The sequence below is a fragment of the Ciconia boyciana genome, chromosome 2 (genome assembly GCF_034638445.1).
Source record: "Ciconia boyciana chromosome 2, ASM3463844v1, whole genome shotgun sequence".
In the NCBI taxonomy this organism is placed as follows: Eukaryota; Metazoa; Chordata; class Aves; order Ciconiiformes; family Ciconiidae; genus Ciconia; species Ciconia boyciana.
The window spans coordinates 106463657-106490605 of NC_132935.1; the positions used below are offsets into that span (position 1 = coordinate 106463657).

Here is a 26949-nt window from a genome sequence, read left to right on the forward strand (position 1 = left end):
AGCCCAGTTTCCAGTGTCATTCATCTACAGTGGCAGATGTATGCTACCTTCCTTGCTACCTTCGTATCTTCAAGCACAAAGAAAGAAATCCTCCCCATACCCTTCCAGTGTTCTCCATCTGTTTGGCATCCTTATGACAAAAGACTGCCAGCTATGATACAATCTTCCAGGAACTCCAGAATGAAAATCCCTAATCGTTACCTGAGTCCATGCCTTTTTCTCTCTCCTGCCCAATCTGCTTTTCCTAAAACTCCTCCTGTCATGGATTCATACGGGGCCACCCTCCCACTCTGCACCTAGAATGGCCAAACCTCCCATCTAGTAACAATTTGGTGATTTAGTACCTAGAGAGGGGAAAGATCATTACTGACTTGGCTGGAGGACTGAATCTGAACTGAACAACCAACTGAACAACAGGGATCAGTAACTGATTGGAGCCAGTGGGCTATGGAGTAAATCCAAAATTGCACTCTTCAGCTGTGACCTTGGTGAGAAAAAGGGGAAGTCTTAGCTCTAAATGTGCATAATTCTGAAGTAGTTTTTATTGATACTAGTTTCTTCCACATTAATATTTTCAATTTGTAGACCTGGATAATGTTTTGAAAAATATTTTACAGGGTGACTGGCTTTAGCTTATATTCACTTGAAGAGTAACACAAGTGCCACTACTCAGCTAATTCTTTCAGGTATTTTTTTGCAAATCCTTTTGCTTTCTGAAAACAAACCTTTTCTATAACTTTTTGATATAGTTGGTAAGATGTCCATTCCACAGAATCAACTGACTTTGCTTTAATAAGTTTTCAATGATAGAAGCTGTTTGGCTATTAAAAGTATTTGCATGATTAAGGAATTAAATATCAGGTAATACTTAAAGAATGCTTTATTAATCTCAGAATAAATAGAGCTTTCTCATCAAGGGTAGCAAGAAAAAGCCAATGCCTAAGTTATTTTAATTTTAGACATTCTTTGATGCAAAAGAAACCTGTTATGAAGCACTGAAATTTTTTTTCATTCACTTAAAATAAATATCCTGTTAAAAATCTGCCACTCTTAACATTATTATCCCCAAAATTAATATTTGAATTTAACTATAGCTATCTTTGAATCTGCAAATACTGTAGTAACCGAAGGATTACAGCTGTATCATAAGCAAGTTACAAAATTGCATATACAGCTTATGACTACCTAGGAAACAATGAAAATTTTATTTCCTTTTATTCAATCCATTCTGTTCTATCAGAAGATTTTCTACCCATGAAGGTGTAAAAACTGAATAATAGACATTAGAAAAGTACAAAAGCTGTATCAGAATAAACAACAATAACAGAAGATTAACTACTATCAAATTTGGAACAAAACAACTGTCAGAAGCCATAAGCATTGAACACTTCAATCTGACTGCATAATTACCTCTTTTATCAATGAACCAGTCATGGTCTTTTTGAATAAGACAAAATATAGCACAGATGTTAGCCTATTAATAGAATTGCTCATGACTTCTGGAGACTGTATGCAACATTCAGAAAGATTAATAAAGCAGACTATGATGATAATGAGAATCAACAGCCTGTTCAAAAGGAAACTCAGGGAGGTCAAGACAGCCAAGATGTCTGCCCAGCAAAGCAAAGACATGGAGAGAATTTGATTAACTGATCTTTATAAACACTTTTGACAGCTAACACTGTATGTAGAAAAAAAACTGTTAAAGCTTAAGGACAAAACTGAGTCAAGAGCATAGCTTCTTTAAGTTGACCATGAATTGTAGGATCATATTAGTTGGAAGAGACCTCAGAGAGCTGATCTAGTCCAATAACCTGCTCCAAGGATGGCCAGTTAGAGAAGGCTGCTCAGGAGCTCATCTAGTTGAGTTTTTAATGTCTTCAGGGAAGAAGGTTCTGTAACATTTCTGAGCAAACTCATCCTGTATTTTACCACCCTCATGCTAAAAGTTATTGTGCATATATCAAATCATAATTTCTCATGTTCCAACTTGTGTCTATATCCTCTCATCCTTCTACAGTGCACTCTGGCTCTGTCTTCTCTATACCCTCCCATTAGGTAATTGTGGACAGCAATAAGGTCTCTTCTTAGTCTCTCTTTGAGGCTGAACAAATCCAGGGCCTTCAACCTCTCCAGTCATGTACTCCTGCCTCCTGACTAGCTTGGTGGTCCTCTGTTCCACCCAGTCCATTCAGGTCTTTCTTGTACTGGGAAGCCCACCCAGTACACAGCTGGACCCAGTACTACGGAAGTCATCTCACAAATGGTGAATAGAGGGGGGTAATCACATCTCTCAACCTTCTGTCTTCATGCTTACTAATACAGCACAGTACGTGGCTGGCTGCCTTTGCCACAGGGGTGCACTGCTAACTCACATTCAACGTGCTGCCCACCAGGACCCACTGCCCCCCATGTCTTTTTACACAAAGCTGCTGTCTAGACAATGGGCTCCAGCCTGTACAGTTGCATGGGGTTATTCCATTCCAGGTGCATAGCTTAGTGTACATTTAGGCTGAAGACTACAATAATTTCTCATAGACAGGACTAGAAAAAATGGGAGAACCATGGGATAAAAATTTGATTGATTTCATATGGGGCTTTATCAGCTACTTCTTAGTAAATACATTCCTTACATTACTTAGTAAGTACTTAGATGTCAGCTAACAGGTAAGATGTAGCACCCCTTAAATGTCTAACAAAGTTACCAGAAATACACCTTAAATAAAAATTCATTAATGAGTTACGTCATTGATATTTCAGTGGCATCAATCCAATACCTGTTTAATCACTGCCTACTTCAACAGAATATAATCAGAATTGCATAAGCCTTTGACTGAAGCTGAACTGTCCTTCCTAAGCAGTCAGTGTCATGGTTTAGCCCCAGCTGGCGACTAAGCACCACACAGCTGCTCGCTCACTCCCCACCGCGGTGGGATGGGGGAGAGAATCGGAAGAGCAAAAGTAAGAAAACTCGAGGGTTGAGATAAAAACAGTTTAATAGGTAAAGCAAAAGCCGCACACGCAAGCGAAGCAAACCAAGGAATTAATTCACTACTTCCCATGGGCAGGCAGGTGTTCAGCCATCTCCAGGAAAGCAGGGCTCCATCACGTGTAATGGTTACTTGGGAAGACAAACGCCATCACTCCAAGTGTCCCCCCCCTTCCTTCTTCTTCCCCAGCTTTATATACTGAGCATGACGTCATGTGGTATGGAACAGCCCTTTGGTCAGTTTGGATCAACTGTCCTGGCTGTGTCCCCTCCCAGCTTCTTCTGCACCTGGCAGAGCACGGGAAGCTGAAAAGTCCTTGACTAGTGCAGCAACAACTAAAACATCTCTGTATTATCAACCCTGTTTTCAGCACAAATCCAAAACATAGCCCCATACCAGCCACTATAAAGAAAATTAACTCTATCTCAGCTGAAACCAGGACACACAGACACATACTTAATTAAAAACTTTGGCACCTATTTATTTGATGCCAACATACTGAATTTAAACACCAACCTAAATCAGTACTTACCCTAGGAGTTACTGCACTGACTGAAGATTTTAATTAATGCTTCCTGAAACAGCATTTATTATTAGTTACTATTATCTATTAAGAGGTATCTAACTCACTGGGTAAGCAGTACATTCTGAAATTCCTTAAATTGCTTGTTAAAAAAATATAAGCTTTCTAGGTGCCTTGAATGGACAGAATGTACCTTCCTGACTGTATTGTTTGATAGGCAACTATCCAACACATCCCACTACTCAGTTTTCACCACTTTATTTCCTAGAACTTAAGATTTATAAAAAAAGCTCCCTAGTAAAACATGTAAGCTTACCCTACATACACAATTTTCAGAGAGACAGCCCTTTGGTTCCTACCTACTATATAAAAAGTGTTCTATTAGGATGAGTTTTTCTTTACAGTGATCATGATTTTTAGTTTAGTTTCTTACAGCTCCTTACAAATGAAGCCCTCTAGTCCTCTGACTAGAATAAATTTCCTACACTTTAAGGGAATAAATGTGGATGTAGCAAGAAGACTGGACATTGGAATAAGCACACATTAGATCCAGTAGAAAGCTGAATCATTTACTAGGTGGCAGTTCCTGGACATGATTTCACAGAAAGTAAAGTTGTGAGGGGCAAGCAAAGCAGATCTCCACACAACAGACGTGTTTTACCCCTCCTTCCTCTCACTGAAAAGAGCTCCAGAGCAGGCAACAGTAGGTCATACAATGATGGAGCCTAAGCCAATTTACAGAGGATTGCCTGAAACACCAGAAGGGTGCTATGCCTTGCTCTGTGGTCTGAAAAAGATTATTTCAGTGGCAAAAAATATCTTCTATTTTGAGAGAGACCTGTATTTTCCACAGAAGTGTAAAATTGGACACCCTGACTTAAATAAATTAGACGGTGCTGGAAGAAGTAGCTTATGGGGTGGCAGAACAAGATGTAAGTCTAGACTGTAAAAGCGCACCTCACGCATACTACAGCCCTACTCTAGAAGGAAGCAAAGCAAATTCAGCAGCAGGTTTCACCCACTGAACATAAAGGCACACTCACCTATCCTTTGGCTGAATCCACATGTTGCTACCTGCAACAGGGTCCTTTTAACACCAAAGGAGTCTCAGGATCCTTCTGGGACTTGGCTTCTCCCAGGATAGCAGCAACATGGTCTCCTTCCCTCTGCTCGAGAAACTGCACTACTTCCTCCAAAAATCCTGAGATGACAAAGACTAAGAAACCTGGTCTATAGCTCGGGAGCATCCAAAATACAGCCTTTCTAAAGATACCCTTTCTAATGTCTCTGGCATTCTGTTTCATGGTTAAATAACAAGTGTATAGACATAAAAATTTGCACATCAACCATCTTACAAATTCAGCATCTTAGTAAAGGTGAGAATAGCATTTGTTAAGTAGCAAGGCTTCTACTGGGAATTCAGCATCTACTCAAAAAAACAACATTATTTGAACAGTAGTATCTGTCTAGGCAATTTTTTTTTTTTAAACCTAGTAGGGGACCGTTGTGACCATGTCATGACTTGAATGACTATTTCCAAACATGGAAAAGATAAGTGAACAGAAAGCAAAATTGCTTTGTCTCTTCTGCTGCCATTTGCACACACTGATAACGATGACATGTTTGGTCACCTTGTAGTCAATGACAGTCCTGAACTGAAGTGCAAGTATTTTTTTCAGGCAGAGATTTCCAATTAAGATCTGTTTTGCAATGCTTATATACCTGCAACATGCCATCTTCATCCTCCAAAATATCCTGAAAAGAAAGTCCAAACTTACTGGCAGTTAACGTAGTAAGACAAAAGGTTTTCAGCTGTCTTTCAAGAATTCTTCAATCTCAGATAATTTCTTGAATTTCTTTGAGCCATCTTGCACTCCATCTGAAATATCAGGTCAGGCCACTGTAATTTTTTGCCGCTATTGTTTCTGTGGCTTTTGCCATTGGAGATACATTACTTGGTATAAAAGTTTCAGGGGGAGGCAGTTCAAAGAATTTCAAACTTCTGATTTTAAGACTGTTTGCTTTTTGAGTCTCCCTGCCATCTACTGAACTGTGTTGGCAAAGTTTTCACCACCCCCCCATAACATTTGTCATCCTGTATTTGTTAAATCTCATGCCCACAGGGACTTTTGAGTGATATTAGTCCTCACTTCTCTCCCATCCTCCCGCTGCCCCCACGCCATACCACTCTTCTTTACAGTCCCCATTGCAACTGAACAGTGGGCAAACAACAATGAAGGAACAATGAGTTAAAATGATACATTTTATTGCCAAGTAGCATTTAGGCTGACATAGTAAAGGGTTTTTCAGATAACCAAAATGTGCATTTCTATTCAGATAATCATCTCTCCTGTACTTCTGAATCCCAAGAAGGTAGCAGATAATCCTTACTCTCCATTTCCTGGGGAGTCCCTCCTTACTTGCTTCATTCTCCTTACAGCATTCATTTAAAAATCACTTCAAATACAGGAAATCACACCTCATATTTCAAAATTTGAGGAAAAGGACTCCCCAAACTTCCACTTAAATCTTTATTATTCCTCTGTGATATCTCAGTCTTCCAACTTTGGAATATCAGGATAAAGCTTGCCAACAATTCCAAAGCACTGAACTTTCAACTTAGATTTATTTCAGGTTTATAAAGAAAGTAATTTTATACCAGTAACTTGAAAAAATCAAGTCAAATATAAAACTTTCAACAAATAACTTAAATGTTTTAGAACAATTTTACTTTGCTCATTTCATTATGTGGCAGATACTGTACAAAACTGCCACAGAAACAGTAGTATTGAAGTCTACTTACACATCTTACACAATTTTAGGTTAAACCCAAGCACTGAATATTCAGAGCACTTTAAACATGTTAAACAATACAGATAGGTAATAGCACAGCCCAAATGCCAAAGTATCTGCCTATTTTATACACAATTTTAAAAGCACTTCATGAAGTTGCATGAATTCCAACTGATATCACATAATTTATTTCAAAAGATGCTTATTGCAGAGTACTTTTTTCAAATAAATTTACAAGAAACAATATTATTCTTAGGGCTGTAGAAAATGACTAGCATATGAAGCTTAAGTCTTGGTTCCAGTGATGTCAATATGGTTTTTGCCACTGACTTCACTGATGCAAAGATTTCTTTTATCCACTCATTTTTCTATTAGATAAAAGGTGTAAAGACCAGCTCAGATTTACAAAATAGCTATTTGAAAAATATTTCCATGAGGCACACGTGCAATATGAAGATGAGTTATCACAGATAAACTACAGCCTTTAGTACTATTCCATATGAAAGTCACAGATACATTGCAGCAAAAGCAAACCACAACAGAGAGAAGAGCACCACTGTTAAACTTTGCTGAGTTCCTTCTTAAGGCTATGTAACTGTGTTCTGGGGAGAAGGACATCAATACTTTCTTTTTGGTATTACTTTCCTGGGTAAATGTATGGTATCATGTTTTTAACCAAGTTATTAAAATGCATTTCAAAATAAATGTTTCTTTATGTGTGACTTGCTTCACAACTACAGATATGCTCCAACAGCCATGATTTAGAGATGTGTAACAAAAATCTATAAAAATGTTTTAACGTTCATGTAGTTGAGATTTTGTGATGAGAATTATGACTTCTCAGTATGAACAGATTCAGTAATAATTATTAGTCTCATCTTGAGAAGCTGAAGACTACCTGGGTTTTCTTATTAAAAGCAGTAGCAGAATACTTGACTGCTGAAGTGCATCTCACCAAGGTTCACATTTTTATGTTAAAGCCATAATCTGATAAAATTCCAAAGAGCAGAGCTAAATATAATGCTATTAAAACCTTTTAAGTTTTAAACTTCAAATCGGAGGTGCAAATTTGAAGTTTTAGCTATATTCATGTGAAACTGTGTGAAAAGTTAATAGGCTTCAGCTTTATTCTATTTATTATAAAGTAAATCACTTTGGTTTCCTGTAATGTTAGGTCTACCTATGATATACCAACTGCATGTGCTCCAGTGTACGTGCATCTAACTTATACTCTCAGCTCGCCAGATGCGTGTGCCAGCTCCTGTCCAGAACCTACCTTTGCAGTATAACTATGTACATTCTCCCTAACAGGTGTTACTAGCTTGAGAACAGCGCTTTATTAACATTGCTCTGAGTTTCAAAACCAGAATTAGCCTTTGTCTGCAAGCACTGGAATAGATACACTCCTCACAGTGAAGGGACTGAAGAAATACATTCCTGGAAAGATGGCAAACAACTTACTTCTTCAGCTGAACTTAGCAAAGCAGTACACCTTGCAGAATCAAACATTAATATGCTTAAGAAATTAACTGCAATATAAGCTATGTTAATTTATTTTTCATTTCTGTTCACAAAATATTAGACAAAAAAGGTAAAACCAATTTAAACCACTACATGCAAATGAAAAGCCTGAACACTCTTGGGGGTTGAGAATCCTTCTGGTAACTGTTTTACCTGAAGCATATGCATTTGAAATGTTTAGAAACATGTAAGACTGCATTTTTTTTTTAATGTGAAATAAGAAGCTCCTACAAAAATAGGCAATAACAGCATGCATTTTAATTTTTAAAACATTTTGGAGGACAGATATGATCTGTGAGTTTGCTGCTCATTCTTTCATGTTTCACAACCTGTTCAAGATGAAGTGTAGCCACAGAATGCTTCACAGTTAAGGCTCAGGGTCATGTGATAACTAGAAGTGAATCTAAGCATGGATAACTGCCTTCCATTTTCTTGGCAACAAATCTCACACTACACCGTAGTGAGCTGCCTGAAAAATAAATCAACAACAGATGACAAGTCTTCTGCTAGATCTGTTTCTTCATTACGCTAAGCCCCTTTTAGCAGCAGCCTCTGATGCTGTACAGGGGACTAGCCAGCCACAAGGAACAAGAAATGGAGTGCATGAGTGTCAGAGTTAAAGTTATTAATTCAAAAAACTTTATCTTCAAGTGAAGAGATATTACTCAAAGTCAGAGCTGTGCCACCTCTTCTGATCAGACCTAAAATCTCCTCTCCCAGAGAGCTACTCATTGATCTTAACTCATCATCTGGAAACAATTCGCTGTCTATGAGACAACTTTGGTGTCTTTCACTGTTTAAACCATCATCCCATTTTGTTTATGGAATTTCCCATAAAACAAAGATCTTCCATTGCCAAACAGTTCAGACAGATGGTCTTATAAATTTTACAAATATTGTTCCAAATTCATAACACACTTAAACCAAACTTCACACATTCACCTTAAGCTTGCACAGCACAGAAAAAGATTATAAACCCCCAATAAGACCATGCAAAAAAACCCCCCAGAATACCATCAAGCTAACACATCTAAATACAAATTTAACCAAACAGAACACCAAAAAAATATATAAAGTATGATTTTGTTCAAGGTCTTGAATAACAAAGTATTAATAATTTTCTTGTGGGTTTTTTGGGGGTGGTGGTGTTGGTGGGGTGTTGTGTGTTGTTTTGTTTTTGTTTTTTTTTTGTTGGTTTGGTTTTTTGTTTTTTCTTTTTTAAAATTGTTTTGTCCACACATCAAATATGAGATAAAGCAAAATAAGTCTTAAATCCCCACCTTCCCCAAATCCTGGTTCTTCAGATACCAAAAGGAAGTCTGTGCTCTTAATGGGCATTTAGTTTATATATTCATGCTTAGACTAAATTTTATATTTCCTTCCATGTAGAAGAGTAACTCAAATTCCCAAATTTACCACATTAACACAAAAGTGAATTAATAAAATATGAAAACACTTTAAGAATATTCCCATCAGTGTTTTTAACACAGATTACTTCTGCTCCATTTTAAGTTGTCTGAGATATGTCAAAATAAATCTTTGAGATGATCGTTGTTCTTACTACCCCCAAAAATATATTTGATCAGCAGTTTTCTCACTTTAAAGGCATCAATGGAAATCTACATCATTCTGACAGCACATTAGATAAAAAATTGCACCAAACCCAGGTTTAAAAAGCTATACTACTGTTAGGTATTACCCAGTTACATAAACTGTAAAAATGCATAACTTCTTAAAGTATCACAATCAACCTAAGTTTAGACATTAAATCATGAATATGCTGAACAACTGATCATTTGACAGATAACCAAAAAGCACCTCACACAATAACAGTATCTTCACCTCTAAGCTTCTATATCATAATTCTACATCAATCGCTTCAGTCCTGGACATCAAAGTAGTCAATTACCGGCTCTTCTTTTAGTGGTTTGAATAAACCACTGTTTCCACTACTCCTGAAATTATAAGAATATTAGATGTTACTCACCTGCATGAAAAACAAGATACAAAGTAAACTGAAATCACAAACTCCCATAATGTTTCAGTGTGCACATGCACACTGCATTGGTAAATGGTATGCACTTCTAAATTATGTTTTAATAGAAGTACCTTAATGCTCCAGAAAGCTTTTGTTAACTGATTTTTGGAAAAAACATATACTTTATTAAATTAATGTACATCAATGTGTGGATTAATTGATATAACTTGTTTTGGGGTTTTACCAGAAAATACAATTTACTGGTAATATTTATTACAAAAATGATACTGTACTGAAGACTAAATGTTCAGCATGCCTTTTTAAAAGAAATAGCAAAAGAAATACTGTTGAAGTGAGCTGATGATCAAGTCTGCTCACTTTTAAAAGCAAGAGTAAGAAAAAAAATATATAGTAATGCCAAATCCAAACACTGTAAAGATTTTTCCCATAAGACAGTTTGAGATCTTCCAGAAGATTTTGTAGAATTAAGCACTTTAAGGAAATTTCACTTCTAGTAATTAAAAAGAAATGGCTAAAGCCCTTTTTTTATTTAATTTTGCCACATAACCCCCCTTCATTAGGGTCACTGAAGACAGGAACCCCACAGAAGTAAGTGGAAATAAAGCGTAACAACCCTTTTAAAATTCACATTGAGTTACACCATAAGCAGTCATTTTAGACATGCGTTTTGCTCCAAATGCTTAGTTCTAAAACAATTTAAATTTTTTAGAACGGCCTACTTTGTATTCCAGCAGGACCTTAAACACCCAATAGCTACTGCAATAGTTACTGCAAAATTAAGCTGTCCCTTTCTGCAAATGGTACTTCATCAAACATGATTTCAACCTGGGGTTAAACCGCGACAAACGCTGATTTATAAATAACTTTTGGGAAAAAAGTTCTGAAAGGTAAACCTGAACAAAGAATAAGCCATACATTAAAAAGCTTCGTAACTATGAGATGACTACAGGTACTTGAAGCTGGCAGGTGATACAAAGTAAAGACTGTTCTATTAGGCTATTCACGGAGAAGCCTTATGTATCCCATTTTCAGTAGTTTTCACTATCTAAGAAAAGTGGTAGTTCACCTTTAGCCAACTGTGTAGTCATATCTACACAAGAAAAATACATTTACTACCTGTCCAAATAAATCATTTTATGCCAGTAAGACAGTACTCTTTTACACAGAACAGTTAAAGGTAAAAAACATCCCCCAAACTCCAAAACAGCCATCTCTTCCCAACTGCCTAATCTTTATTAAAAAATTAAAAAAAGTCCACAATATTTGTTATATTACTACTCCTGTACCACACAGGCAATCCTACGTTTTCTTAGCACTTCATTTCAGGTTTACTTCTGTGGAAAGAAAATCTTAGTGCAGGCTCCAAGCTCCAAAGCTGTGTGTGGGTTGGGAAAACAAAGAAACAGGAAGTATAAAGTCAGGAACAGTCTCCTTGGGTAGCGCAGCACAAAATTGAAGAATACTGTTTTAAAACAAATTCCTTACTTATCTGTTTGTTTGTAATGAGGAATAGGAGGTGGAAGCCTGCTCTGCATTTCTTTATCTAGCACAGAAGTTAAGGTATTGCTTGGACACATGGATTTCCCTCTAGAGAAATAAAAGAAAGGTTATTTAATTAAATAGGAAATTATATTCATGAAGAAGTTAGGGCAAAAGAGTTACATTTGTAAGTAGCAGTTCTGGTGTCAGAGTTCATACTTGTATATTTAAATCATCTATTCAAATATTTAATTTTCCAACCAGAGACCAATAGTGTGCAAAGTCAATTTTTATTACCAAGAACAAAATATCCAGTATTCTAAATGTCTCTTGAATGCTGTCTATAAAACATGCAGCAGCAGCTTACTAGATTTGAGTGTTGGTGGTCAGACTCCTTCCTTTCTGCATATGAAGTGCACAACATCTGTTCTTTCACAGAACAGATATAAGATCAGAAGCAGCAACTTAATAGCTTAACTCGGCATTATGTGAACACAGTTCACTGCATCTTCACAACACGTTATCTAATGTTTTGCAAACATGTTCTTAAACTCTGGCAGTAAGTCATGTTAAACTTGTTTATCACTCTACACTTGAAGTAGCCCTGCTAAGCAGCACTCTCCCAGACACAATGCAGCAACGCTGCCTCTTCCTTCTCAGCTAGCCCAGGTGAACAAGGTGAGAAAAATAACATTATGCATTGGGGGTCGGGGGGGGAGATATATCAGCTCTTCTTGCCCTCCACAGTAGTTACAATCTATTATGTGATCACAACCACACATCCCACTTGTGCTTGTGCCATCTGCAATGCAAGGGCTGCGCTGTGGCTGTGCTGCAGGGCAGTATTTTCTCCCATATAGTAGGACAGTGTACTTTAGCTGTATATATATATGCTTTATGCATATATTGGCTGTGAATCACACTTGACTTCAGTATGGCAGTCCATGCCTAAAGGCTGCACTGGCTGGAAAAAGAGGAAGGATGAAAAAAAAAAACGAAACCCAAAACAACAAACAACACAACTGAAAAAACCTAGCTAGATTAATGCCTTTTTGGAACAATTAAAAAAAAATCCCAAATAATTACCAAACACACTACATCTCTACTAGGCTGTGGAGATGTCTTCCAATTTCTTATTATTATCACTTTCAGGAGTGAGCTTGCTTTATTTCAACTTCCAGTCACAGCTATGATTTAACTGCAAGACTGAAAAACCTTCCACTATCAGCATCTTTTCCATTCACAGTTTCTTTTTCATCTTTTCTGGGGGCAAATAAGCTGAATAAATTAAAATTCTTAAACCTTGTCAAGGTCAACTTCTTACCCTTCTTGCTCTTTCCTCTAAACCCACGCTACTGACATTTTAAGACCAAACTACTTCTGGTGCACTAAACTGGATTGCTTTCCTATTTCTCTCTGAATGGTTTATATTGGATATTAGGAAAACTTTCTTCACTGAAGGGGTTGTCAAGCATTGGAACAGGCTGCCCAGGGAAGTGGTTGAGTCACCATCGTTGGAGCTATTTAAAAGACGTGTAGATGTGGTGCTTAGGGACATGGTTCAGTGATGGACTTGGCAGTGTCAAATTAATGGTTGGACTTTATGATCTTAAGGGTCTTTTCCAACCTAAATGATTCTATGTCAATCACTAAATACTGTTTCCTCCTTGTTTATTTTATTCATGAATTTTTAAATAAACTGCTCCCAGAGTCTAGACCATGAGATTCTCTGTATTTACTAATCACATTAAATTCCTACTTTCCAGTTCATCTTGTTCCTTTCAAAATTACATTGTGAATAGCAAAAAATGTTGCAAAATGATGGCTTGGGTATTGTTATAATTCCAGAAATGTGCATGTGTTAGGTTCCGTGCTTTGTCACATACTAGGTAATTATTTTTTTTCCCCACCTCCCTCAGAGCTCTAAGCAGTTGAAAACTTGTATCAGTACACTGATGAACACTAGTTCTATTTCAGAGCTTAAAAAAATTAAGTATTTGTCTTATTTCCATCATATTTGTCATATTTCCATCATGTCTTGTTTCCATCAGTTCTGAAAATATAATGGCCAATTCCTGTGATATTGTGGCAACACAGATGAAAAACTCCAGGTAAGGCAGAAGTCCACTAAAATATGAAGTTATGATCCCTGATCTCATTTCAGTATTGTTTTAAACTGAGTACTGACGGTCTGTTCATATGAATTGCAAAATCTTGCAAACATACGTCACCAATTCAAAAAGTGTCCCCATCTCCCCAACACTGAAAGTGTTCATTATTTAAAAAAAAAAGTTACTTGCCACTGACCATAATTTTTTCAAGATTATGTTACATTTACATGTACATTCTAACAGCAAGTATATTAGTGTCCTATCAGTTGAGAACAGCTGATTTTCCCCTCTTGTATATAATGGGTAAAAACTCCTTTACACCTCCAAGCCTGGCATATAAAGCCAAATGCTCCCACTATCATTTCAGTTACCTCTCAACTGTAGAGCTCTACCTGAAAAGACTAAAAGAGGACAAAGGTAGATGGGAGAATATTTTGTTGTCTTCTTTCATGTTTATAAACTGTGGTGTACAAAAACATGGAAACACAATTGACTGGAGGTAAATAGGCAAAAAAATGAAAGGCTAGAAAGGCCTTCACCAAGTAAAGTAAGGTGTCTGTCTTTAAAACATCAGGCTAAATCTCACTTGTGTAGTAAAAAAAACAAAATAAATGAGAGCTCTGGAATGCAGGAAAACAGAACATTTGGAAGAATACATGTGCACTTATTTCTACAATTAGCTAAAAAAAGAAGTCTTACTAGAAAAGAGAGTGTTCCCACATTCCAAGAAAGTAAATACAGCAGCTCTGCTCTGAAGTGAAATGTTCCCAGGATGTAGAGGGTTAATATACCAAACCTTTAAAAATGAGGAGGGATCAAAGCCTTTTGGACAGTTAGAAGAGATCCTGGAACCAAATTTGCTTTGGTCACATCAAGGCCTAGCCTTGTTTTTGCTTTGACAAGATTTAGTGAACCTCCAAAAAAAAGCCAAAAGAGATATACAGCAGACTGCCCAGCTATGAAACCACAGAGGCTTTAGAGACAAAAATCTATCAACTCACACTCAAGTGAAATGTACACCATTTCCTGCATACCTTGGTGACACACAAGACAATATTAGACTGACTCCAATCTCCCCAAAATTCTGTGAATATTTCTATTAATTTGTTTAAAAAAAAAGAAACTAAACAGCCAATCATATTCAGCTCATCTGGAAGAAAACCAAACAACTGATTTCAGCTAAATAGGTGTACAAAGGAAAAAAAAACCTTGACTAATTAATTGCCAGAAAGGAGAAAGAAAGCAGACCCTCCCTTCCTGCTAACATAAATCATGGTTATCTATTATAATTCTATTAACTTATTCTCAAAGTAAGGAAAAAGAAAAAAAAAAAGACAACTGCCTGCCCCAAGCAACAAAGATGAGATAACAAATTATTAGCAGCACTCCAGGAAAAATCAAGGAGAATATAAATAACTATCTGCTGACTATAAGGCACTGGTACTGCTGACAGGATGGCCTGTTGTATAAAACTGAACTGCAGAAATCAGGACTCAAACTTATCTTCTCCTTAAAGACTGCAAGTTCAATTTTCATAACTCCAGGATGGATCAGCATTGATCTGTTTTGGTATGCACTACTACAAAATTCTTTGCCCACTAATCTGCCCAGAACTGACTCCATGTAGGCTTGCAATAATGATCCATCAGCTTTCAGACAGCAGGTTTTTGTGAGAAGTGTCTCCAAAAGCTGATACAGCTTGGGTGGAATAATGAAGCAAGTGGCTCTCAAACAGTCTCCTGATTGTCTAGACTTCACATATCCTATGTCATAAGCTGTCAACAGGCAACACATACTATTCTCAGGGCAAATGATGTCAGGAATGAAGGAAAAATAGTAAGACAGACATATAGCTCTTTTCTGGAGCAGGACTGCTGTTAAAGCCACCTCGGCTGGTGACCTGTAGCATTATTTGTACTTAAATTGCTCAAAAAGTCTTAGACATTAGAGGTGTTGAGATGCAGTCATTGGAAAAGGCCTTTGTGATTGCAAAGGGGGTGGGGAGAAAGTTAGGTTTTTCCTCATGGCAGAGGAGAAAATTCCTAGAGAGTGAAGGGTAGAATAAAAGTCCTTAAAGCAATAGGGGACCTTCAGGAAGTCATCAGAATTTCTGTCAAATTGGAAGTGAAGTTATTCCAGATACCAGAAAGGCTGCAGAGACAGTTAACTTAAGTAAAATGAACTTGAACCTGGAGGTCAAGTACTGTAATCTGTCCAGAAAAACTTAAAGAAGCCAAAGAATAATTCTGTTTCCTTTATAAATTCCTTTCAACCCTCCCACTGGGATGTACAGTTTTTGCCTTCTGTGATGCAACTGCCATGATCTGATAAGGGTGTTCCATGTAGTTACAGGGGTTTTAATTTCTTTAGGTCTTTGTTCCTGCTGGTCTTGTTAGTCTGCAGCTAGGTAACCACTCCTGAACTGTCTCCAGACTGACCTCATTGAAGGGAAACAAAATCCCGGGTGAAGAAGAATAACAGAGAAGACCTTGATGAGACTGCAGCAGGATGTGCTTTTCTCAGTGAGAACAATCATGTCACCTTCCTGAAAAGTTCCCTTGTTTGTGAGGAGAGATTGACCCTAATGTTCTTCCTGGAAGGAAGAGGAAAAGGATGGTTCCTATAGAGATGACTGTTCTCAAAAACACTTCCAGGATGTCTCAAGTCCATACAACCTGCTTAAACATCGGTCACTACATAACACAAGCAGACAGGCTCTGGCATCCAGAGTTATTTGTAGGATGAGGAAATTCGTACAAGTAAAAGACTTCAAGAAACCCCTTACAGGTACAGTGAAACACATATGCCAACTTGGAAAGGAAAGCCTGCCCCTTTTCACCATACCAGTCTGGACATTACCTTTGAACCTGGTTCAGAAGGAATCTGGTATTGCAATTGCTCAAAAGATGGTGACTGCAAAGATGACCAACAGGGAAGCACAGAGAAGGGCACTTGCAAGGATTCACTCAGGGTCTTATACTTCAAATGACACCAGAACTGTAATTCAGATCAACCTTGACAGTCAATACTGGAAAAGCTCTCTATGTGGTTAGACACTGGCAATGCTGTACATTGATTCTAATACACAATTCTAATACAGCTAATATGACCAATTCTTAGTCATGTGGTGGAATGATGATGGGGGCAGGGGCTGAGGGCAAAGCAGATTTGTGGTGTTTGCTCCTAGATATCCAGAAGAGGAAGAAGTCCAGTTGGAGGAAGCTTTCTTAGCACCAAGGAGACTTTCTCACTCCTCTGACCAACCTGTATGGTGATGTTACCATTTCAATGACACAATAGGGGAGTGTGAAGAGGAAGAACCGTCTCTTTGCCTAGCATCATTTTGAATTATCTATACTTGGAGGAGCCCGTAATAGAAATCCGTGGGGAATGCCGAGAACAGGATGAAACAAAATGAATCAAACCACTTGGACTTTCTGGTGACTACTAGCTGCTGGATTTGAAGAAGCTGTAGTGAAATACTCAAAAATATCATCCTGGAACTTGAGCTATCACCTGTCTGAGGCTTCAATGTTTTTTTTATGTCTTGAAGAAGTGGCAAATAAAAAGGCAATGAAAAGAAGCTTTAGATGAATCCACTAAAATAAGAAACATTGCTATGCAGCTGAAGAATATTCTTAGTAGACCACTCGGTATCTGTAAGAGTGGCAGAGGTGAAATAGCATGTGCATTCTGCACGGTACGCTGTTCCCTGAACAATGCAAGGGAAGGAGCAAGTGTGCAGTCTCTCCTAAAACCACAAAGGAAGGCCACCCATTCTCAAGTTGCAGGATACATCTTCATTTTTAAAGCATAGTCATCTGTCCTGCTCCTTTCTCTGACACTTTATCCTCTTTGCTAATTTCTCATCCTGCCCCTCCCATCTATTTCTTTTTCTTAAATAAGCTTTTTCAAATATGATCTCTTTTCTCACCTTCCTTTACTAGGAACAAAAAGAGTATCTTAAATTGTTTCATGGAAACAGAAAGGGGTATCAAAGTGATGTTCCATCTCTCTTGGAAGACATGAAGACTGTAGCTAAGCTACCAACTCACGAACAGGCTCAGGAGCAGCTCATGGAACTTTAGTAGCACGGAAGGTGACAGTTTTTTATAAATACAGTCAATATCTACAGTTAAAAAGAACTGGTTGTCAAAGAACCACAATTTGACAGTACTAAACTAAATATCCTGCTCAGTGAGCAGCAGGATCAAGGAAGCCTTGATACCTGTTTTGGGAATTCCCATACTATGTCTCTAGTGCAATCACCTTGCTTTTCCCCCAGCTATTTCCTTCATTTTTCCCCAGATAATTCCCATCATTTCCTTCTCTAATATGAACTGCCTTCTGTGGGTCTTTTCCAAATATTTCCAGTTTTGCTTAGAAACCTTTTCAATTTGCAGTAATTCCAGCTCCCTCTTTGTCCGTTAACTAAAGAGGGAGTATACTCTGTGGCAGGTTCAGATAGATGGAGAACAAATAAGTTCTATTAGAAGTTTTTTTTCGAAGAAGGTGCAAATTTAGGTATGACTTCTCAACCCAGCAATTAACTTTCACAAAATTTTTTACATTTATCATCTTTGATACCTCTATCAAATTTAGCTGATGGCAAAAAGACAAAAAGTTACTGCTGAGATGAACGGAAAACAGCCCTGCAAAATCTTTTCTTAGCTTTTTAATTTCTAATTGGGTTTTCTTCTCTGAAGATTTGACTTGTGGAAATAGAAGCCTATGAAATTATCAATTTAAAAGCTGCTTTAAAAAACATTTCTACTGAAAGTTATTGCATGTTGCAAACTGCATTGCAAATAAACTCATTTGAGTAAGTGATAAAAACATCCAATTATTTAAACTATAGTTAATAGATATGAAAACAATAATGAATTACGTACTTCACTGCAGTGATAACAACATTACGCTTTGGTTCGTTGTCATAGCTCACACTTTCAATGCCATAAACCTGAGCTAATTCATGGATGATTCTGCGGTGATCTCTGTTCATTGGTGGGTAACAATGGCTCTTCTTTGTATGCTTGCCCTGAATTCAAGAGAAAAGGTTAAAAAAAAAAAGAAAAAAAAAGGTAAAGTTTTCCTTCGGGGGGGCAGGGGGAAGAAAAAAAAAGAAAAGAGAAAGTGCTTCTACCTCTAAAATTTTGCTGCTATGACAAAATTAGTACCACAAATTTCTGTCAATACTGAGGTATTAGCAAACTCATCTAAAAATGTCCATTTATTTCCCAAAAATTAAATTACGTGTTCTGTTTCCATCACCTCAAAGTATACACACACACACGTATCTCGAGTTTGAAACACAAATCCTGAATGTATCCATTCTACTTACATCCCAAAGAAGCAGCATAAACTGATTTTTTCTGAATTTTTATTTTTCAGAATGATCAATGATCAATATTGAATCAGATCTAATTTTATTTTTCAGACTGTCTTTGCAATGCACATATTGCAGATAGCTACAAAGGTGTCAGATTTATCACTTCCCTCTACCAAAGAAGCTATTTATCTGCAAAATCTGCCATGTAATGGCATGAATAGACTTTTTATTAAATAAAAACAAATTGTACTTTTAATTTCAGTCAACAAAGACTGATAATGCTTGATTCAACACTGATTGCTACACAAACAGTAAAAGAACAAACAAAAAAGCAGGGCCCTATGAGCCCTGTCCTAATAGGTTGGGTGACTTTGCAACAGCAAATGCAGATGAGGATGAGACACTCAGTGCTTCAGTCTGCTTCAGGGACTCAAGACACTGCTTTTACCTTGGTTGTCACCAACGAAGTCTTCTAGGTCTTTGGGTCTACAGAGAGGGTTCAAGGGGAAGACAAACTACCAGGGGTAGAATAAGTTTGCTTCAGGGATTTCTAGAGAAATCCCAACCTATACAAGTTCCTGGGACTGCAGGCAGTGCATTTAAGGGCGCTGAGAGACCACGACAATGTTCCACTCCCTATCATCTCTGAAAGACTGTAGAGAATGGGGTAGGAACCCAATGACTAGAGAAAGGTACTTGTTGCAACTATGTTAAAAAAAACCAAACCAACCCAAGAACTACAGGTTGATCAGCTACACTTCAAAGCCTGGGGAAAAATAATAGAGCAAGTCCTTTTAGAAGCCATTTTTAGGTACATGAAGGAGAAGGTCCCTGGGATTAGTCAATGTGGATTTACAAAAGGTCAGTCACCTAAATTAAAGAAGACCACATGTATTAGAGCAAGATATACAACAGAGGTAGATTGTAGCTACCCTGTAAATAGAGGGTTAATATCTGTCTCCTCTTAGATTGTAAAATAGCTAAATTATGAATAGTAACTGGACCAGAAACTGTGGTCAATCATTTCCGTAAGTCTTCAGGGTAATCACATGCTGTCAGGATAAAATCTTTACTTAGCAATAAACAGTAATAAACCACTCACCTATTACAACAGTTCCAGCATATAGACAAGCATTTGAATGAAGAAAACTCTACAGATTCTGTACCTATTTATGATGACTAGTAACGCTTGCTTTAAAAAAAGTGATGATGGTTCCATGCTCAGAAAAACATCAGAATTTTTGTCCGTATACAGACAGAGCTGGATGACAGTTTCCTGTCTTGTCTGCTTATATACATCAATGACAACAACTCTGCTATGCTAAATGAGTACATACTGATGAGTCTAGGGGAACAAATGTTCATGAGGCAAGCAAAGCCATATAATGATAGATACAGCTGAACCATATTAATGCTAAAACTTGTAAGTACCAAAATCCCTTTTATTACTCATTTATTCAGTTAAGCTGAAGTTGGTATCTCCAAAGGCAGAGTGCAAAAAATAAAAAAGTCAAAGTGAAATGTGTAAGCATAAGTAACAGTAATCAGTATGAAAGACATAGTACTGATACAGGCAGAGCTACCTGAACGCTTGATAGACTAGGATGCAAAATACTTTTACAAGTAAAGCTCTACGTCTAGAAACAAAATAAGCCACATCTTTAGTCAGAAAGGATTTAGGAGTCATGATAAACAAACAAGTGAACACAGACTCAAGCATAAGGAGGACTCGGGGATCACAGCAAAAGAACAACTAAAACCAGTCTCCTTACATAATACCATGTCAAACATATTAATCCAATCTTCGGCTACATAAAAAGGGGGAGTTGACTTGGTCAAGTTGGACACAGACCTGAATGAGCAACACTGATAACACTTACCAGGTACAGAGACATGTCCAAGACAACATAAATACCTGTGGGTTGCAAGATGAAACATGACTCTTACAAGGGAGAAAATAAAGCCTCTGAGATTTCCAGAAATAAAAAGAAAAGGTACGCAAGAAGAAGAATTGAGTAAAAGAGCAGGTTAACTTTACAGTGCAAGGGACATGTTCCCTTTTACACCATACACAGCACCATTTTGAAGGAAAAGAAAGTCAGAGCATGGCCTCCACACATGCTGTCACTCCTATCTTCAAGACAGGCAAGGAGGACACACGGAGCTACAGGCTGGTCAGCCTCCTCTCGATCCCTGGGAAAATGATGGAGCAGCTCATCCTGGAACTCACTTCCAGGTACGTGAAGAACAAGGAACTCCTCAGGAGTAGTCAGCATGGCTTCACTGACTTAATAAACTTCTACGATGAACTGACATGCCTGGTAGATGAGGGCTGAGCAGTGGCTAGTGTCTACCTGGCCTTCAATAAGGCCTCTGACACTGTCTCCCATAAAAGCCTCATAGCCCCTCAAGCTGTTGCTGTAGGGGCTGGATGAGCAGACAGTGAGGTGGATTGAAAACTGGCTGAATGGCCGGGTCCTGAGGGTGGCCATGAGCGGTGCAAAGTCTAGTTTGGAGGCTGGTAACTAGCAGTGTACCCTGGGGGGGAAGGAGGGGGGCCACATGCTTGGTCCAGTCCTGTTTAACATCTTCATGATCTTCATTTCATGTTCTTCATTAGTGATTTGGATGATGGGACAGAGCGTACCCTCAGCAAGTTTGCCAATGACACTAAGTTGGGAGGAGTGGCTGATAGGCCAGAGGGGCATGCTGCCGCTCAGTGTGAGCTTGACAGGCTGGAGAAATGGGCTGACAGAAACCTCAGGAAGTTCAGCAAGGAGAAGTGCAAAGTCCCGCACCTGGTGAGGAACAACCCCACACACCAGTATATGCTGGGGACCACCCAGCTGGAAAGCAGCTTGGCAGGAAAGGACCTGGGGGTCCTGGTGGGCACCAGGTTGAACGTGAGCCAGCAACGTGCCAGTGCGGCAAAGAAGGCTACTGGTATCCTGAGCTGCATTAGGCAAAGTAGTGCCAGCAGGCTGAGGGAGGTGCTCCTTCCCCTCTACTCGGCACTGGTGAGGCCACACCAGTGGAGTACTGTGTCCAGTTCTGGGCTCCCCAGTACAAGAGAGACATGGACACACTGGAGGACAGGGAAGGACCACAAAAATGATTCAGGGACTGGAGCATCTCTCCATTGAGGAAAGGCTGGGAGAGCTGTTACTGTTCATCCTGGAAAAGAGAAGGCTCAGGGGTGATATTATCAATGTCTATAAATACCGGAAAGGAGGGTGTAAAGAAGACGGAGGCAGGCTCTTTTCCATGGTGCACAGTGACAGGGCAAGAGGCAGTGGGCACAAACTGAAACACAGGAGGTTCCCTCTGAACATCAGGAAACACTCTTTTTACTGTGAGGATGACTGAGTACTGTCACAGTTTGCCCTGGGAGGTTGTGGCCTCTCCATCCTTGGAGATATTCAGCAGCCATGTGGACATGGCCCTGGGCAGCAAGCTCTAGGCAGCCCTGCTTGAGCAGGGGGGTTGTACAAGACGACCTCCAGAGGACCCTTCCAATGTCAAACATTCCGCAATTCTGTGAAACAACTACATCCTCCTGTAGCAGGGCACAAGTCAATCTACTGTTACCAAATGGGCTCACGTGCAGAAGCACAGGAAGTTTATAAGCAATGTGAATAATGCATACCTAGAATGGGCATCTAAACAGAAAACTGGTAAGCAGAAATCTAAACATTTCAAGAAGGAATCTGACAGCCTTGTGAAAGTTAATATGTAACTAAATAGAGAATTTTTAGGGACAGAACACTGAGATTGTCATGGAAGTCCTCAGGTAACTGTTAGGTTTGCCTACTGAAGACTTCACGAAAGAAGAATGATTTCTTATCTGCATTTGCATTATAATATATAGATACCGAGCTTCAAGGCTTGTGTCACTTGCCTTTGGTGTTCAGAAAGAAATCTCTTCCCCTTTGAAATATGATTTGACTTTATAATTTGACTTCTGGGTACTTCTTGTACCTTATGGACCAGCAATTCCCAACAGCCTGAAGGGCAGAATGGTGCAGAACTGATCCTTGAGATACTGAATTGTCATGTGGGCCTAACTGGTTCATCCTGATCATGAGAAAAGCTTAAGTAACCACTGGGTAATTCTCCCTTTGGGTCAGACAGGGAAAAGATTGTCACATCTGGTTTGTTCTTGTTTTCTCATTCTCTTCTGCAATCTGGTTCTTGAGCTCTCTGGTTCTCTTGTTCTCTCGTATTTGATGTCACTAATTCATTGTATATTGCAAATTCAATACCTGTGGTTGCCCTTTTTTTAAAATATATATTGCATATCTTGGTTTGATGTTAGCATAGGCATATACATTGGTATACACAATTATAGCTATACAGAAATATATATATGTGTGTATAATAAAGGCAGTATATAAAGGTATATGTGAAATAGGATAACCACAGGCAACAGAACATTGGGCAAATTATTTTTAGGTGGTAACAACTGTTCTATGCATCTATTACCAAGTGTCTGAGGTTGGAGGGGCCTGAACATAATTAGACACAGATGGCCCCCTTTTAGACTTTCATTCCAATGTGGAAAACAATAGGCAAGAACATTAGACAGGTGGACAAGCACAAAGATTGTTTAAGAAACATCATACATAAAGAAGAAGGAATAAAGTTAAGTAACTGTCCTCAGGGGGTAGAGGGAAGGAAATCAATGCTTTCTACAGAAGGTTAACTCTTTCTTGAGCTAAGGGCAACCGAGGATAGTATGGTTTATACTGTCCTTTGAACCACATATACCAGGTCAGGCATGGTGTAGCAGCAAGCCAGGAGTATGCTAACCTGACAGGCCTGAAGGCAGAATTCTGCTTTCACTGAAAAGCCTATGATTCTGTCTGTGGTATCAACTTCTCTAGGTATACTGGAGTCTGCCAAAAAACTGTGGCTGAATCATAGTCTCCTTATAGAAGGAGGAGGCCTACCTCACAGTGGCAAATGCATGAAGGTATCCACAAATTTGTGAGCAAGTTCCACTACAGGGATCAGAAGAACCTAGGCTTTCCTCCCCAAAGTCTGAACCTTTAAACACCATCTTTGATGATTAATACTTTATTAATGGAGATCCAAAAGTTAATGATAATCCATTGATGCGTTAAAGCCTAGCACTGGTTGAATCTTTAAACAAAGCTTGGCTGTCACCAAAGTGATCCTGAACTACTATGTCTCCTAAAAATTTTGTTCTATTTATAATTTAAATGTGCACTCTATTGGACCCAAACAGATCTAGTGTCAACTCATAACTATTAGTATTAATAAACTTTAGTAACATCAAACTCCCCCCCAAACTAAACAAAACTTTATTATAAGAAAGTCATACAGAATATCTGAATACTGACCTTATTCACAGCTTCCACAAGCATTCTCATTTCCTTCTCAATGTCACTGACAAATTTTAAATCCTTCCTGCAAGAACAGCATTCTAGGTAAATGAGGGAAGAGAGTGCACAAAGAGTATCTCCATCTCTTGTAACATTATTTTCAACAAGAACAAAATTCAGTCAACTCAATTGACTGAAGCAGAAGCAGGAGTGAGAGTACATTTTGATTTATATATTACACTATTTACATTAAAAAAATGTTAGTATGTCACCACTACTACAAAAATAATGAATTTTTTCCCTTCAACCCTTGGAACCCAGCATAAAATTCTATGATACAACTCTACTGTCTGACAATGCAATTCTAAATTTTCAAATGGATAATGTAGATTTTAAAGTTGCCATTTCAGTGGTTTTAAATTACTTGGCATTAAGGCAATTCACTTAATTAGAATATATGATTAGACACAAAAATGGGGATTGGGTAAACAGAGTGGAGTTCTTTTCCAAGACAGAAGAAAAATGCACTGACTTTGGTCTTCAACTCATCTAGCATGACAAATTAATAAGAACAAAAGAAGTGTAAGGCATTTTGCTTGCAAGCAAAACATGTTCTTGATATATTAAGTATTTTTTAATATTTTTTTTTACCTTGCTTAATCACAGCAGGCCAAGTCTTTCACATAAGGGTGAGCTTTGTGCTCTGTTCTTCAATAAGCAGGTAAACTAACTCCAAAAGTAAGGTTGTTATTTGTTAGGGTACCATCCCCATGGGGAAAAAAGGCTACCTGAAGATTTCATATCTCAAAGCTGGTTAGTAGTAAATAACCTTATTTCTTAAAAAATTGGCACCATTCCATGCCTAAACACCACCACTTTGTGAATTATGTCAGAATTTCATCAGTCAAGAAATGGCTAACAAAGTAGGCACCACCATCTTTGGTAGATGCATACCAAAGTTCTGGATGCTGAAGTGAATGCATCATCAAAAGACCAAGTGGTCTCAAGCAAACATGCAAAATGGCAACACTGAGTAGCTCAGCTACCAACATCACTTGATCACTGGTTCGATGAACTCAGACCATCACTGGAAAACCTTCAAGGTTTTGTAACAGTGGACGGACATTGCATGTAGTTATCAGAACTCCTAGATTTTCAGTGGAGAAAAGTGTTATGCTGGGAGAATTGCAAAAAGGACCTGGACTTGTAGAGTTAAAAAGAAAGGGACCTCCAGACACCTAGGCTATGAAATACAGAGTCAGCTCATGCAGCATGAGGCTTTGGAAGAATATTACAGCAATAGTGTCAGGGGGAAAAAAAAAAAAAACACAACAAAAAAAGCAAAAACCAGCAAAAAACCCCCCAAAAATCCCCAACAACAAAAAAGCCAACCAAAACCACTGATCTCTTCAGGATGAGCTTAACTCCAGAGTGTCAGAAAGCAAATACTACATGGAATGCCAGCCACGAATACCCAAATTTCAAGGTGAAGTGATCAAAGGAGGTAAGAAAAAAATGGAAACAACAATCCAATGAGAGGGTCCACAAGCACCTGATGTGTAATATTTTAAAACGTACTGAGGAACCAGCTCACAGACTAGGGGATATGTTAAAAAAAAATCAACCCTTCAGGAGCCTGTAGAAACAGTTATCAACTGGAAGTCACCAGTGAAACCAACCACGTGGGAGTTCTTTCAGAAACACTTAGAATGTCTCTCAGCTTCAAGAAATCCCAAGAGAGTAAAGACTGAAGTACTCAAATAGGAAGACAAAACAGAAAGCATACCATGGTGGGGACAGGACTGGGAAGGTTGTGGTGGCAGCAGAAATCAACTGATTAAGAGAATGTTATTTCCTTGTAGGAAAAGGTGACATGGATTGGAGTAGATGAACTGTACAGAAACTAATTTCATGGGCAACACCTAACATCCCTAGTTCCAATGACTCTCTAAAGAGTAGAAGCAGGACCTTACTCCCTTTTGCTTGTAACATACTACATAATGGCAGAGTTGTGACTACCCATATGTGTGTTCAAAGGTGAGGCAAGTGTTTTATGTGCACTTTGTACCTCCAGAATCTTTCATATAGAACTTCATGGAAGAACAACCCTGAGCCACCTGATGATCTGAGTGAGCCCCAACCTACAGACTGTTCAGACAGGAACAAAAAAGGGCAGGCCAATGCAGATGGTGGGAGAGACAGAACAATTGCTTTTTCTTTGGAATCATCAAGAAGATTCTGAGGGAGCATAATTTGGGTTGAGGAATCCTCAAGGAAATGGTGGACTTCAGTATTCCTTAATCTGAAAGTTTCCTTTGAAAGATGTACCCTCAACAAACAGTTGGATTGCCCTGGAGAGTTCTGGATGCATCAGTGAACAGCTGAGGCAATCCAACAGGAAGATGCATCTTCTGTACCTAGATGTTCAGAGTGAAGAATAGTATTTTAGGCTGTTTATTCCTCTGCCACTACAGCTGACAAAGCACAACTAAGATTTTCTTTACAGTATCAAACTTCCCTTTGATATCAACAGATGAAACAGTAAAGAAAAAAATAGTGTCTCTTTTCAAGAGTGTGCAGTCTTTCCTTTCCAAATTTGGGAGTAAACCTCATTAGAGTGCCATGACATAAGAGGAGGGGAGTGTCAGGTTAACATGCAAGGAAGTATACTCTTTATTCCTAGCTATACAGAAGTATGAACCCACACCTCACTGAAGGGCAAAAAGAAGCCTGCAGTTGCCAAGAAACACTGGCAAGCTCGACTGTTAGCAAAGGTCTTGAAAGGCCAAGGGTAACAGAAAGTATCCATTAGGATGAGGAAGAAAATTAAGCCTGTTATAAATAATTTCAAAATAAGAT

At 38.4% G+C, this 26949-nt stretch overlaps 1 protein-coding gene across 14 annotated transcripts in view; it reads right to left on the minus strand.

The window, feature by feature from the left end:
* Nucleotides 1–4026: 4026 nt before the first annotated feature.
* NFX1 (nuclear transcription factor, X-box binding 1) overlaps nt 4027–26949 on the minus strand; it is a 118268-nt gene continuing 95345 nt past the window's right edge. For 2 of the 14 annotated variants that reach the window (XM_072853436.1, XM_072853440.1), the window contains 4 exons: nt 24109–24175; nt 18309–18454; nt 11312–11413; nt 8064–9782 (listed from right to left, as the gene is read on the minus strand). In XM_072853436.1, coding sequence (XP_072709537.1) covers nt 9707–9782; nt 11312–11413; nt 18309–18454; nt 24109–24175 — 391 coding nt within the window. In that variant the 3' untranslated portion in view covers nt 8064–9706. Of the gene's footprint in view, nt 4715–4937; nt 5393–8063; nt 9783–11129; nt 11202–11311; nt 11414–18308; nt 18455–24108; nt 24192–26949 lie in introns of those variants that run through there. The other 12 variants (XR_012041076.1, XM_072853438.1, XR_012041075.1 and 9 more) reach the window with 12 other exon arrangements.